The sequence below is a fragment of the Dermochelys coriacea genome, chromosome 5 (genome assembly GCF_009764565.3).
Source record: "Dermochelys coriacea isolate rDerCor1 chromosome 5, rDerCor1.pri.v4, whole genome shotgun sequence".
Classification (NCBI taxonomy): Eukaryota; Metazoa; Chordata; order Testudines; family Dermochelyidae; genus Dermochelys; species Dermochelys coriacea.
In genome coordinates this window covers 110,883,615-110,899,098 of record NC_050072.1, presented here as the reverse complement: position 1 = coordinate 110,899,098, position 15,484 = coordinate 110,883,615, and the positions used below count along the sequence as shown (strand labels likewise).

Here is a 15,484-nt window from a genome sequence, read left to right as displayed (position 1 = left end):
CCTAGCTACTTCACTCAGGGCTATGAAAATTTCACAACTCGTACATCTACAGTAACCCCACTGCAGGTGCAGTTAGGTTGATTGAAGAATTCTTCTGTCAACCTACCTACTGCCTCTTGAGGGGGGGGATTTACCAGAGTGATGGAAAAACCCCTTCCATCACTGCAGCAAGTGTCTACACTACCGTGCTCCGGCAGCGTAGCTATAGCTGTGCTGCTGTAAGGCTATGTCTACACTACAGCCACAAGTCAGCTTCATTCCATCTCAGAATGTTAGTCACTCATCAAGAAGAGCAGAGTAAGCCAGAGAATATAAAAAGGTATGATTTTTTTCATTTATCTTCATGGGGTGCTAAATAGACATTGAAGTTGTGATCATTTAAATGCTAACATCATTAAACAAGTAGCCAAAACACAAAAACCCAGCTGGTATCTTACAAATTTAATTATAAATGGACAGCTGGGGCCATTACTGGGTTTGACTCAGAGGGCTCATTCAGAAGAGAACACTAAACCAAAACCAGACCCAGCTGTCCTGTGACAGCTCCTGGGACTCAAAGAATTAAAGGATTTTTCAAACTATAATTTCTTGTGATCTTTTTACTCAATGTAGCATTCAAGTCACTTCATTTGGCATGTGATAGGGCCAGAACACAACACATACAACATAAGTAGCACTCCTATCTTCCCTGCGAAAATACATAAATATAGCGAATTCTCACAACCAGAGCTGTAACTTGTATCTCTGAGCATTATTAGATAAATAGAGGACTGGCTCTAGCAAGTTTTTTTTTTTTTAAACCTATATAAACCAGTCATTTTAAGATAAGTTTTTCTGAGACTTTGCCTTGCAGAGGTGAGAGGGTGAAGTGGTAAATTAGTCAGGTTATTTAGAGCAAACAGGATAGAAAAGAGTTTTATTATTAAAACTATAGATCAAACTTAAATTTTTGGTTTTCTCATCTCAGAATTTCTCTTCTATTCTTTCTAGTAAGAAAACCTGTACTGACTGGCCTCTTAGAATTCAGATAGATAAGCTATCACACAATAAAATAGTAGCTTTAGAAATTACACCAGCTGTTTATCTAATCACAGCTGCAGTGCTAAAGAGGACTGGAAAGCCCATATGTTAATAGAAGGCAGCCAAAGAGGAGGGGCTTGGGGAAGGTAAGCATCACTGGAATGATACTCTTTGAAGGAAACATGAAAGTTGCAATAAAAGTTGCATTCCAAAGGGAATTTTTAGAAAAGCCTATACAGCAGCACAAATCAGCCTACTGTGAAAAGAGACAGAACACTAGGTAGGGCTTAAGAGCATGCATATTTCAAATGTGTTTTTTACTCACACCCATCCGCATTCTAGATACCAGCCATGAGATAGCTCTGCCTCTATTAAAACCTTTTAAGGAAAAAAATTGGATGAATTGCAGAGCTGGAATACTGGTGAAATGTTTCCTATATAGTCTTGCTTTCACCTAACTGGCTTCTCCCCCACTAATACCCAGTCTAAGATAATGACGGTTTGAGTTTGGTGGATCAATCACCACTAAATGTACCATACACTTGCACTTGGACATTGAGAAATACCACAAATCTCCCCACCTTCCATCCCAAGTGGAAGGTGCACTTCTTTGACCTTATTTTCAAAGGACATACAGCACAGCAGATAAGAGTAAAATAAAATTTTATACACATAATTCCTCACATAATTCTTCTCACTGTAGAGGAAGGGAGAAAGCACCACTGACCGATTCCAGTCACAATGCTTAACGTGCCCCAGGAAGGCATTCAGATACAAAAGTGATGGGCACAGTGTGACCCCGATCCCCTGCCAACACTTACACAGATACTTAATTTTTTAAATCAGTGGGATTACTCACAATAGTGAAGTTAAGCATATGTGCAAGTGTTGGCAGGATTGAGGCATATAAAAACCTGAATAATACAGAATGAGTTCTGACAAACCTTTTTCATATATACACAGGGAGAAGGCAATTCCATGCTGAGCAAAGCAGATTTTTTTTTTTTTTTTGGAAAGCTGATGGACTTTTTGAAATTTACAAGAGAAGAGCAATTCATGCTATTACTCTTACCAAACAGCAGAGGTCTGTTCTGTTCAACTTCCCAGAATTTCAGACTAAAAACAAAAAACTCTACATCTAGGCTCCCTGGAAGATTGAAATATATCTTGGCAAGCAGAGGTACTCTTACTTATGTAATACTGCATGAGCAAAATAAACTTGGCTGACAGGTCACATTTTAATTAGACTATAGGACTTTATTAAGTTTCAATATAGAGAAGTCAAGTAATATTAAAATAGCAAAAATGCACATGCGACCAATAATACCCGTTACGAACTTTAAATGATATACTCAGGAGCATAGGAATTGAAATAAACATGAAATTCATTTGAAATGTATGGCACTGTGCATTGCTAAATGCAACATATTTTACTCTTCACAAATGCCTATTCCTTCAGAGAGAGAAAGAAGAAAGGAAAATGTGTTGAGATGAACAAGTAGCCATTGCTTGAAGCAAGAGACCTGGAAATAAACCAGGCACAGAGTGCTAGTTTCTTAGGATGTATTGTCTCCTCTTGATTGGTTTGGATTACTGCCATCAGAGTTAATGAAAGTCATCTGCCCTTCTTCAGAAGAGAATATGGCCAGAATTTTCAAACCAGGGTGCCTACAAGTCAAATGGAGTATCCTCTGAAGTTAATGGAAGCCATAGGTGCTCAGCTTCTAAAGATCAGATTTCTTTTATTCAGGACCCTAGCTTTGGACACCCAGATTTATAAGTGTAAGTCTCTCTGCCTGGAAGTCTATAGTTCCACATTTAATGTACTATAGGCACTTTAAAAAAAAAAGTAAACAGTACTTTACATTTTTATAGTTAAAACGAAGCATGGCTGAGGCTGTTTCCTCCACACTAATCCATTGTGTAAAAGAAAATGCTCCCTTTCTGGATTACCAATAAGATTCAAAACTTCATGTGTGCAGGAACCCCCCTTCTGAACAAAGGAATGATGGCCTATCCCAAACCCCAGCAGTATTTCAGACTACATCTGTTCAGAACCACCCAACCGCCACTGCAGCAGATTCACGGTTCCAGTTCACTGAATTCATTCTTGTTGAAGTCTTAGTTGAAAGTCCCTGGGTCAACGTAAGGGTAAGCAAGGAACTCTCCCAGTTTATTGCCTTCTGCATCATAATGGAGCATTCGAAAACAAACATCACAGAAGAAACAGGGGTCCTCTGGAGCGAGACTGTCCTCATTAGTCACCCACCTGCAGGTTTTAAAACACAGGTGTTTCACTTTAGACTGACACATTTAAATGTGGATAGGATACACCCCCATCAAAATCTTATTCTTAGATTCGTTACATTCAACACCTGTACATGCAGTGAAATATGAAAGATACCATAACCCACTGTGGTGAATCTTATCCTTGCCATCTTACTCCATTTCCATGCAAAGACAGCTCCTTCCCAAACCTGCTTGCCAAGAACCACATTCCCTTAATCACCTCCACAAACTTGCTACTGCAGCAGCAGCATCTAACAGGGGCTGTGTTCTTACTTGTTCTGCGAAGCTCTGAGCAAACTTTTGGGTACTCAAATTATAATACAATAGTATGAAGCTCCGGTTCATTGCCTGGCAACTTAATACAAATTAAAACTGTATTTGCCTGGGGAGGGGGAGGAATGTAGATGTACAATAGCTTCCCCAATTATGCAAACTGCTTGAGCAATAAGCAAACCTGTTCAGAGAATTGGGAATCAGCTGAATGGGGAGACACACTGTTAGAAACCGAGGTTGAGATAATTGGGATTGACACTGAACACTGCCATCCAAAGCTTTTCCTCATGGTCCTTAGAATTGAATTTTTAATCTAAGTTCTCTTACTGACTGTTGTCAATTAGCTGACGAGTGGCAGTTTTAATTATATATTAATTTAAGAGCTTGTATTGTTTTTGATGCAGTTTGGTCACTTGTGAAATTTTGTTTACACAAGTGCATCTACGCATACAGACGCACAATATTTTCCTTTCAATCATAGGCTTGAATGAGGCAGGGGAGACTGGGTTAAATAGGGAGGGTGCTGCTCCATACCTCTCAATAGAGGTGAAGTGATCAATACAGCTGTCAAGATGAAGAACGGTAGACGTGCAGCGAAATAATTATATGGTAGCACTTAGAGAACTTGACACAGATCAAAGACATCCGCACCCAGTGCACTGAGGTATTGTATAAACATAGTACAAACCCTGAGTGTAGATGGGCTGCACTAATGCAAGAAATGACTTGCAAAAGAGAAAGGTAAGCTGTACTGTTACCAGTCGCTATTTGCACCAGTGCAGCACATCTACACTAGGGGGTTTGCACTAGTGAACTTTAGCTACACTGGTGCAAATATTTGCACCGTAGACAAGGCCTTTGCTACTCATTAAAAAACCAGTGACTGAAGATGCTATCCAACACAGACTGAACATGCAGAGATGTCCAGCCAAAGTTGTTCTGGCCAGCCGTGGCTCAGCATCTCCCCACTTAATCTTAGTGCTTAATCTGAGTTTTAATATAATGCAGTTAGAGAACATCAGCTGCATTTCCCACCCTGTCTTTCCCCGACATTGATCCTTTGGCTCCACCTGCCCTTACGGTCAGACTCCTCAGATGGATTATGGCCACTTTTGATGGCATCCATGGGACTTGCTAAAAATGCTAAGATGGCTGTCCCAACAGCATTTTGCCTGATTACCTTGAGTGATCCAATGACAAAATAAGATAAAGATAAAGGAGCACAGTCCATGCATCAGACTGGGATAAGGGGCATGAATGCCCACTTAGAGCAACCAGCCAAAACTTCGTTTTGAAGTAACCTAGCCAAAACTCCATGAAACACCAGGGTGTCATATCTAGCCTGAGGGACTGGTTTACTTTCCTGATACAGAGATTTCTACCATGTCTGAGGACGGGCTTTTCCTAAGACCAGATGAATGGGATGTAAAATATTGCAGGGGACAGAGGGTTTGCTCACAGTTCTCTCTAATCTCTCTTTGCTAGCTAACAACAGCTAGCAAAGCCTGTGTGTGGATTAGCACAAATGGCCACAAATGTATTTTTCTGCATACACAGCCTAGAGAGACAATTGGGGGGGAGCGGGGGAAGACGACCCACTAAACTGCTGAGGAAGAGAAGCTACATGTTTTGTTTTTTTAACCTTTAAAATGATTGCATTGAAATACTTAAAGCAGTAGAGTAAAATCAGGGTGTTAGCTTTACTCCTATTCCTCTACTATCTACACTTTAATGCAGACACTGTTTTTTAAACAGATACAACACGTGGACTCCTGAAAAAGAGACTGATTTTGTCTTGTTATAATCATTGTTTTAATCTAGCATTTTGCTCTATAAAAAACCTTAAAATAAATACATCTGGGTTATGTGCTCATATTCTAAGTGTCAAACATAAGAGAGCTGTCCAGAGGTTTGCCACCCTCTTTTCCACTCTTTTTTGGTTATCCTACAAGAGATTCCCCTATCGTTCAATAGTCTGTAAGATGGGCACGACAGGGACATTCTTCAGAAAATGAGACAGTAATTGAGGATTTGTGTATAACAAAAAAGTGTGTTGTGCCTTGCTAATAATCTGAATTAGTTCTATATGGACACAAACACCTGGAGTACAAGGACAGAGGATGTTGATTAAAAAAACAAAAACAAAACAAAAAACACATACTATATTTAAAAAAAAAAAAAAAAAAAAGACACCTAAAAAGATTTCCGTTAACAGAAGTCTTAGATAGATGAAGAAACCAGGCTAACCAAATAGCACTGGCCACTTACCTGGCTGTATACATTTTGCATACAAAGCATTTTCTAGTCCATAACCAATGCTTCTTGATTTGCAAGGGATACAGGGTCCTATCCAGGCAGTCATCCTGATGAACAAGCCTTGCACAGAGAGGAACAGAATAAAGGGCTTGGCTACATTGCATCATTTTATTGTGTCTGAACACTGTCACAGACAGGCAGGTTAGAGGACAATGCTGACCACAATTTAGAGGCCAGTGCAGACTAGGGAAAGTCACATTCAGAATTGTGGTACACAGACACAAATCTTAAGACATGAATACTAGTCGCATCATATGACAGACTCACTAGTATGGGTCAGTGGTAAAGCTGATCTCCATTAGACATGAAATGCCCTATCCTGGGAGATGTCAAGTGCCACCTAAGAGATGCTCAGTGCAAACCCTAGGTATAGCAGGCTTATGGGAACAAAAGCTTTTTGGCTTCCTCTATAAGTGGGAGAACTGAAGGAGTATTCCTGCCTGCCATACATTGAGCATTCCTACTGAGGACAACAGGAATGCTCACCAACTCATGGGAGACACTGAGTATCTTGCAGGAGCAGACTGTTAACAAAAGGCAAAGGAGTGCAGGACCTGGGCCAATCCAATATTAGTTTTATGGCTGTTTTACTACATGATGGTCTCATTTCCCTTCTGTCTATCTCCTTCCTTGCTGCAGAGGATTAGGTGCATACAGAATAAAACCTTTTTACTAAGCCAATTCTGCATAAAAATTACACTATTATACTGTAGAAATTATTCTACTTCAGCTTTCTGAAGTAGTGTTGATACTAGTGTTTATCAAGCACTCTCTGACATCAAGAGCAAAAGCAAAGCACTTATAGTAACTGCATGAGCATTCCCAAATAGTTTACCTTATGTCTGTGATGATAATGATATGCTCACAATCTCCTTGGTGACAGAAGAGGTATGGAAAACCAATTTTGATGGATAAGTCATTAAACGTGTAGTCCTCCATTTTAGCAGTCTGAAGGTTCCCATAGCCTCGGTCATGAGATTCTGACCACTCAATAATTGTTCTGAAATTTCATGGACAGACCATAGTTAGGATTGCTATATTAGAAGCTGAAAACGTAGGAAAGTTAGCTATGCACCTTGTATTTTAGGTGAGTCAAACTCTTCATCAGGGCACTGATTACAAAAAAAGTTTTTTTACATTTCTTACATTAGTGTGCAAGGGATTTGTTGAACAACACATTTTCACAGAGTTATACACTGTGCCTTGAGACTGCCCGGAATCCAATGCCAATCGTTTTTCTAAAGAAATCCAAGTAAAGTTGAGGACTTTCGTGGACATGCATGGAACTCATGTGTTTTGTAGCATGCCAAGCCTCAATCACCTTTTGCATGGTTATTTCTGAGCTCAGCTCACATTTATTGGATTTTCTAGAACATGCTCATTGCTATGAGGTGTTCCACTACCACAAGTAGCATTTATTCACACTTCTCTGAGCTAGGAAAGTATGATCATCCTCATTTTGTGAGCAGGGAAGTGAGGCACAGAGATTATACGTCTTGCCCAACATTGCACAGCAAGTCTGTGGCACAGTAAGGAACCAAATCCAGCTGTGAGGGTTTTCTATACTGATCACCATAATAGTGCAGCTCCCGACAAAGGCCATATGGCCTTCATATAAACAGGTATTGATGGGTTAATTCAGCAAGTTTTCAAAATCGAACCACAGTTTGAAATGGTTTCAAAGACACCTCCCATCCCAGCCCGACCCCTCTCCTTTCTCAGGGATGATCACATAACTTCTCTCTGCCATCTCCAGCTTGTATAGAAAGTATTCAATATATGCTCAGTAATGGGAGGAAGAGACTAGGGGTTGCTGGATTCACAAAAACAGCACATTTTTAATTTCTTCTTTAATTTCTTCTTTTTTTTTTTTTCTTTTTGAGGCACCCTTTAGCAGTCTTTGGGTTTTTCTACATGGCACCATAGTAGTCTCTACCTGGGCATGAAATATAGAGCACTCTGATTGCCCCACATAGACAACGTTGGCATAAACTAAAAGTCACCTAGTGCGCACTGACATAGTCCTGTTTGAAATGGGATTACATCAATGCACATCTTTTACTTTGCACTGGCAGGGTCTACATGGGGCAGGTAGCGCGCTCTACAATTCACACCCCCTGTAGAACACATTACAGCACTGTGTAGACAAGCCCTTTGTAAATAGGACATTTTAAAGTCTAGTCCAGGCAAAACTGCAGCTGCCAATCCTTTCCCCTTCATAGAACTCGTTCCCAACACATAAATGGACCCAGCTCATACAGAGGAAGCAGTTTTAGATCTTAAGGAAGATCAGTTCAGTGCTGGGGATGGTTATGGAAGGGGAGAGAAATTAGGGGGTTTTCCAAGAAGGAGAGAAAAAGTGAGCGTAAAGAATAGGGCAGGCAAGGAGGATAAGCTGTAAAATGTACTAACTGGGGAATTATTTTAGCTCCACATAGGCATTAAAAGTTCGTGTTCCTAGAAACATCACATAGCAGCAGCAGAATCAGTCAAGTTACTCTTCTCTTCTCTTCTTTAAGGGTCTCCTCCCACTAAGGGACTATGCATACTATACCTGCTCAGATCTCTGCACTCTGAGTGCCTTCTATCATTGTAAAAAACGCCTTCAAAATAAAAGAAAGCAGATTTGTAGAGATCCTTGGACAGAGAGAGAGAGAGACAACGTTAGTACTGTACTACAAAACAATAGATTAAACAACAGAAACCTTGCAAAATTAAGCTAATTTGTGGTACTCTTTATGGATGTACATTATATTTGGAAAAAGAAAAGGAATACTTGTGGCACCTTAGAGACTAACAAATTTATTGGAGCATAAGCTTTCGTGAGCTACAGCTCACTTCATCGGATGCAACTATATTTGGCTGTATCATTCTGTCAGTGTTTAAGCAGAGCTCCCCATTGGTTTCACTGGGGAGTTCAGCTTAAATATTGATGTTACAATATGGCTTGTTGCATAATCACTGGCTACGGTGTGTGATTTTTTGCAAACAATACAGAACTAAAATTTAGGGCAGAGTTACTCTGACGGCAAACTGATCATGCTGATAGATCATACAGTAGATAATGTTTCTTTTCTTATTATTTCCCCATTCTGCTACTCACAGATTTCTAAAAACCCATGAGCATCATTTACAGAATTTAGGCACAACTCTCCAGGTGCTGAAAACTAGCAAGGTCAGAGCAGGCTGTGCCACAAGACCCGCGGTTCCCCAGGATGACAAGTCATCAACTCTATTGCAATCCTGCAGACAAAACACATACATTAAAAGGTAGCCATGTGGCAATAGTGACTTCTCACACCTCCATAAACAAGACGGACGTGCTGATTTGGAAGGTCAAATCATCCCCCTTTTGGGTGTTCTGAAGAGATCCAGCATCCCACAAAATGCTCTCTTAATTACACAATTTGTCAGAGACGGGTCATTTGTACCACACATTTTCTCAGAGAGGATAATTAATGTTTTATGCCATTCATATCAGCATTAACAGGGCTCATAGAATTCTGCATCACCAGAAATTACTGAAGCTAGCCAATGAGTATCCACTATTTACACAAGTTCTGTGACAAGGCTGTGTAGATTAACTCTTATATAAAAGAGTGAGCTCCTTTGCTAAAAACTCTATTCATATCAACTAGAAAGGAACAAATAAAAAAAAAGAGGAAAAACCTATCTGGCAAAATAACCATGTGTTATTCTGTTAATCAGCTGCGCTTTACAATACATGGAGAGCTGTACATGTGGACAGGCTAAAATTAGCAGCAAGTAGTATTTATATGAATAGAAAATGCAGTCATACCATAAAGCATTTTTTATTATGGGTTTGGGAACTTAAAACAATAGAAAGGTACACAAAAGGAAATAGATTAACCTCACAAATATATAGCTGAAAGTCAGTGAAGAGCCTGCACAAGGTCTCTCTCTCGATGTTTATTTATATATATATATATATATATATATATATATATATATATATATATATATATATATATAAATAAAATTAAGGAACAGCGGGAACCATTGCATAAGTAAGGCAGATGCCAATTTACCCTTAGGAGCATCCCACAGTAAATTATAGATTACTTTTTGGAGAACCTGGGGTTATTTTTTAAATAATCATTTAAATGGGGACAGAGAAAGGTAGTCTTTTATCCCTATTCAAAACTTTAAGCACTGATCTATTCATTTCCAGATTAATAACTTTTTAATTTACAAAAGTAAAATTCTGTAAAGAAAGCTGAAGGCTGCTTTGGCATGTTAGCCGGACTCTATATAGAAACATATTTTAAGAATGTAGCTCTTCAAATAATTTTGTTGTAATTTAGGGAAGTTTTATATTTTATATATATATATATATATATATATATATATATATATATATATATGTCTGTTATATGTGTAATTGTGCATAGATATAAAATACAATTAGTATATATACTTCGTGTGTACATGCATGTGTTTACAGATTTTAACAGTAATTTTAAGAAGTCACAATAAGTGCAGAGTGTGCAAAAGGTTTCTCCATATTTTAATTGCCAAGGAAAACAGAAGAGCTGATGTCTCACTCTGACAGGCATCTGGTGACTTCGGCAAATAACTATAGCTGTAATGGTTATGTTCTAGTGCTCAGAAACATGTGATGCATTTCATAGACCTTAATAGATAAACACTCATTTTTTTATCTTCAAAGCATTCTGAAAGTTATACTAGCGCATTTTCTATCCATGCATCTCAAAAAGCATTCTGCAAAGGTCAGTAAATCTCTCTCAGATTACAGATGTATCTTGGTATTAAATTTGACCTCCCACCATGATATCTGGATACTAACAGAAGTATGTAATTTAACTGCATCATTACATTTTACTGTGGGAGGGGGAGGGAGGAGGGCCGGAAACAAAGCACAAACACACACACACTCATCCCCTTTACATTAGATGACTGTACCTTGCTAATGTGCTCTGGTGCCTGGTCAGGGTGGCTGCTGAACTCACCACCCATCTGAAGATCGCTGACACAGGAAATGGAGTCTCTGAGCTCAGTGAGTTTTTGACTCCCCAACACAAGCACTGTCTGATAAGGTTTGTGATCTTTATGCTACAAAAGAAACAGTGAGCAGCCTTCAATTCACAACAGGGCCAGAATGTCTCTACCACCAGCACTGCTACAGAATGACTAATTGGAGTCATTAGCAGCACAAGGCCTAACTCCTCCCCATAAAAGGCTGACATCAGCTTTCCACAGCCCCTGTAAAGCGGCAGCCAGTTTTTAGAGCAAAGGAACTAATTTGAAGCACAGACTCAAAGTTTTTCATGGCTGCAAATAACTAGGAATTAAAGATTATGTCATGTGATGAAATCTCCAGGAATTTGTCCAACCAAAGATGGCAACCCTACAAGTAACTTGAGTACAACTGTTGGCCAGCCCCACAGAGCTCACCTTAGTTCTACATGCTACACATTCTGATTTACAGTAAAACTATGAATTTACTACTGAACCATTAAGAAAAGACTGAAACTTTTGCAACTACCACCTAGAATCACAGAAAGCCAGTCTCTGGCAGTCTGAGTGTGAGATTTATGGTATGCTTATACAGTGTCTCGCATAGTGGACCCGCAATTTGGATAAATTGTAGTAGCACCTACAGGTTAACTGATAAATAAGAACGCTCAGTCTTGTGTAGCATCTTACTCCTTGTATGATCCCACTGATTTCAATGAGACTGCTTGTGGAGTGAGAACTATTCAAGGTGGGAAAAAGTATCAGAATCTGACCCAGAGAATTTTTAATACCAACCTTCTGAAATATGACAGGATAGAAGATGTTCAGAGTTAGGAAAAGTTCTCCTTCCTCAATTAGATCTGCTGGATCTTTTGGCCTCTTTCCAATTGCATGAGACTCCTAGGAAGATAACATGTTAATACACATCTGAGTGCATTCTATTGCAAACTGTACAATGGATCAGAAACTAAACATGGGAGAAGTGAGTGAAAACAAGAGACTAATGATGTACATAATTTGAGGCCTCTTTACTCAATCCAAACTTCAAGAAAATCCAAGCCCAGAATCCAGTACTACTATGCCTCTCATCCTCCTATAGTACAAACTAGCATATTCTGGATATGAGCTGAAAGCATTCTTATTATGTTCTTTCCTGAAGATGAACCCCCAGCTGTCAAACAGAGTAAGGGAGGTAATTTCTCCCTTTTCTAACAGTTAGGGAACATTGCCCCAAACAAAAACAGACTTCTGGCTGAAAAAGGATTTCACTGCAATCCGGCCACCACAAAATGCTCTTTAGCTTTAAGAGCAGAGATGCTTGCTGCTGCTGTAGCCCCGTGCAGAGATAAATGCTAGTCCTTCAAGTGCAAGCTAATTGGACTCTATCACTGGAGTCTCTTTTGCTAATGTAAGCAAAACTCAGCTGTCTAGTATATTTTACTTACAATAATAGATTCCATTGCAACTACTGACATTGCCGTATTGGAGCATCCATTGCCAGACATGTGCCTTCTTTTTAAAGAGCTTGGCTCACAGGACTGCTAAGTAGCTCCTACTGTTTTCTAGAAAATATCCGTGACAACTCCTTACCCCCCATTTGGTTTGGATTTGTTTCTTATGTATACTACACAATGTTAAAACACACACACAAGACAAAGCAAGGGGAGGCAGCAGTGTTAAGTGCATATAAGGAGGGCCACACAGGGAAATTCTCAACTCTCATCATGTCTGGTGTTTTTCTTGAATAGTAAATTGATTCCAGGAGCTGGAAATTTAGGGATTTCACCTTTCATTTTTTTAAAAAAAGTCTGTCCCTTATGGTTGTGGATATTTTTGTTTTAAATTAAAGATGAGGTTGTGACCCCAACCCATGACTCCTGAGCTCTAGGTGCCTATAGTGTCTATGCCTTGATCGTATTATATGTCAGCACATTGGGGCACCTATATACAGAACAGTAATCATGTTGTTGTTATTATCAGTAATATTATGTTCATGCTTAGAAGCTCCAGCCAAGATTGGAATCCTATTGTGTTAGGGACTCTACAAACACAGTGAGAGACAGTCCCTTCCCCAGAAGTGTTGCAGTGTGGGCTACCCTCTTATAGGAGCATATGTCATCTTAGTCACTGTTTGCAAACTCATAGTACGATAGTGTGGTGATATACTTGGCTTCACCAGCAAATCAAAAACAAAAAGCAAAGGAAGCCCTTGTGAGCTGTTTTCTTGACATGGCTCGATTGTCTTGAGAATCTGGAAGGAGAAGAAGGGGGGAAATCTTACCATCTCATAAGTAAATGTTTCTTGTCTGCAAGTGCGATCTACAATTATGGTTTCTTCTCGCCTCTCCATGGCCTTCTTTCTAATTCTTGATAGGGTTGGGAGCAACAAGAGAGAGACACAAGGCAAAATGGCATTATAAAGCCTGCTATTTATTGTAATTAGACAGATTTTAAAATGACATGGGAACTGCAGTGCTGGTTTAAAATGGAATAAACTCAACACTTACAGAGAGATGAGGCTTGGCCAGCTGGTCAACTGACTAGTTGAATAATGTCAACTGACCAGTCAGTTGACCACCTGTTATTTGACCATGGTCAAATATTGTCAAATATTCCAGAAATAATGTTCTTTTGTAGGCAGAAACCTATCTTTTTGATTACATCATGGTGTAGCAAGCCTATATAAATGTCTTGATCACTCACTTTACTTCATGCTAATGCCACCTGTTCAGAAAAACTCACTGAACTAACTGAAAGTTCAACATCTAGATTGGCTGAAATCTTCTGAACAAACATTGTATGGATGTATATCTTTGTATATCAAACCATCAACGTACACGGCAGTTTACAAAGAATATTAAATAGGTTAAAATCCAGGATGGAATCCATGAAGGGAGTTCAGTGTTGCAGTGCTGAGCATCACAGTGCCTAACTTTCAGACACCTGGAAAATCAAACCACCACCACTGTGGTCCACAAGGCCAAATTAAGTACCTAGGCTCCTAAACAATAAAAAGGGAAGAGACAGGTGCTATGAATACAATCCACAAAAGCCAGCATGCAAGGCAAGGAGCCACCGAAACTAGCTGAAGAGCAATGCTGACAACAGGGGCGTGTACTAAACCCTGTCCCTGTCTTGGGGATAGACACCTAAATCCAGGCTGCAAAGAGATACCTAGCTCTCCTAGTGATCCAAGAATGGGAACCCGCTGCCTTGAGTGAGGTGACTTAGATGCTCTCTATAAATATATCAGAGGGATAAATACCGGAGAGGGAGAGGAATTATTTAAGCTCAGTACCAATCTGGACACAAGAACAAATGGATATAAACTGGCCACCAGGAAGTTTAGACTTGAAATTAGACGAATGTTTCTAACCATCAGAGGAGTGAAGTTTTGGAATAGCCTTCCAAGGGAAGCAGTGGGGGCAAAAGACCTATCTGGCTTTAAGATTAAACTCAATAAGTTTATGGAGGAGATGGTATGATGGGATAACATGATTTTGGTAATTAAATATTTATGGTAAATAGGCCTAATGGCCTGTGATGGGATGTTAGATGGGGTGGGATATGAGTTACCCAGGAAAGAGTTTTCTGTAATATCTGGCAGGTGAATCTTGCCCATATGCTCAGGGTTTAGCTGATCGCCATATTTGGGGTCAGGAAAGAATTTTCCTCCAGAGCAGATTGGAAGAGGCCCTGGAGGTTTTTAGTCTTCCTCTATAGCATGGGGCACGGGTCACTTGCTGGAGGATTCTCTGCTCCTTGAAGTCTTTAAACCACGATTTGAGGACTTCAATAGCTCAGACATAGGTGAGAGGTTTTTTGCAGGAGTGGGTGGGTGAAATTCTGTGGCCTGCGTTGTGCAGGAGGTCAGACTAGATGATCACAATGTTCCCTTCTGACCTTAGTATCTATGAATCTATAAAATCTCATGTTTCAGCTGGTCACCTGCAGGAGTCAGAAAGGGATTGTTTACCCAACCCCCACTATAGGTGTGGTTTGTTTGTTTGTGTCTGTAGCATTAGAGATGGCCACAGTTGTCAATCGAACCATGGACGGAATAAGCCAGTACTCTGAGGTAGTACTGGGGATTTTCTCTTCGGTGCTTGGTTGGTTCTTGCTCACACACTCAGGGTATGTCTTTGCTACTTGCCGGATCGGCAGGTAGTGATCGATCTATCGGGGATCAATTTATCGCATCTCATCTAGACGCGATAAATCGATCCCCAAATCGAGACACCTATACTCCACCTCGGCAGGAGGAGTAAGTGGAGTCGACCGTCGACTCACCGCCATGAGGACGGCCAGGTAAGTCGAACTAAGATACTTCGACTTCAGCTACGCAAATAGCGTAGCTGAAGTTGCGTATCTTAATTCGAACCGCCCCCCCTCAGTGTAGCACAGGCCCCAGGCTCTAACTGGTGAGACTGGCAGTAACCTTAGGGTTTTTTGCCTTCCTCCTCAGGGTGGCATGCAAATCGCTTGCCAGGATCATCTGGGAATATCTCACTTAATTTCCGGGCTATTGAAGGGTCCTCAGGCAATGTCACATCTCAATCCCCCCGTTCTCTCTCTGTGGCACACAATA

General features: G+C 40.1%; 1 protein-coding gene across 1 annotated transcript in view; it reads right to left on the bottom strand.

Moving 5' to 3' along the window:
* Nucleotides 1-2,032: 2,032 nt before the first annotated feature.
* The window catches only part of SNAPC3 (small nuclear RNA activating complex polypeptide 3), a 33,925-nt gene continuing 20,473 nt past the window's right edge, over nt 2,033-15,484 (bottom strand). Inside the window, exons 3-9 of the mRNA XM_038402538.2 lie at nt 13,178-13,262; nt 11,692-11,796; nt 10,843-10,992; nt 8,453-8,535; nt 6,734-6,898; nt 5,851-5,958; nt 2,033-3,289 (exon numbers count right to left, since the gene is read on the bottom strand). Coding sequence (XP_038258466.1) covers nt 3,142-3,289; nt 5,851-5,958; nt 6,734-6,898; nt 8,453-8,535; nt 10,843-10,992; nt 11,692-11,796; nt 13,178-13,262 — 844 coding nt within the window. The 3' untranslated portion in view covers nt 2,033-3,141. The remainder of the gene's footprint in view (nt 3,290-5,850; nt 5,959-6,733; nt 6,899-8,452; nt 8,536-10,842; nt 10,993-11,691; nt 11,797-13,177; nt 13,263-15,484) is intronic.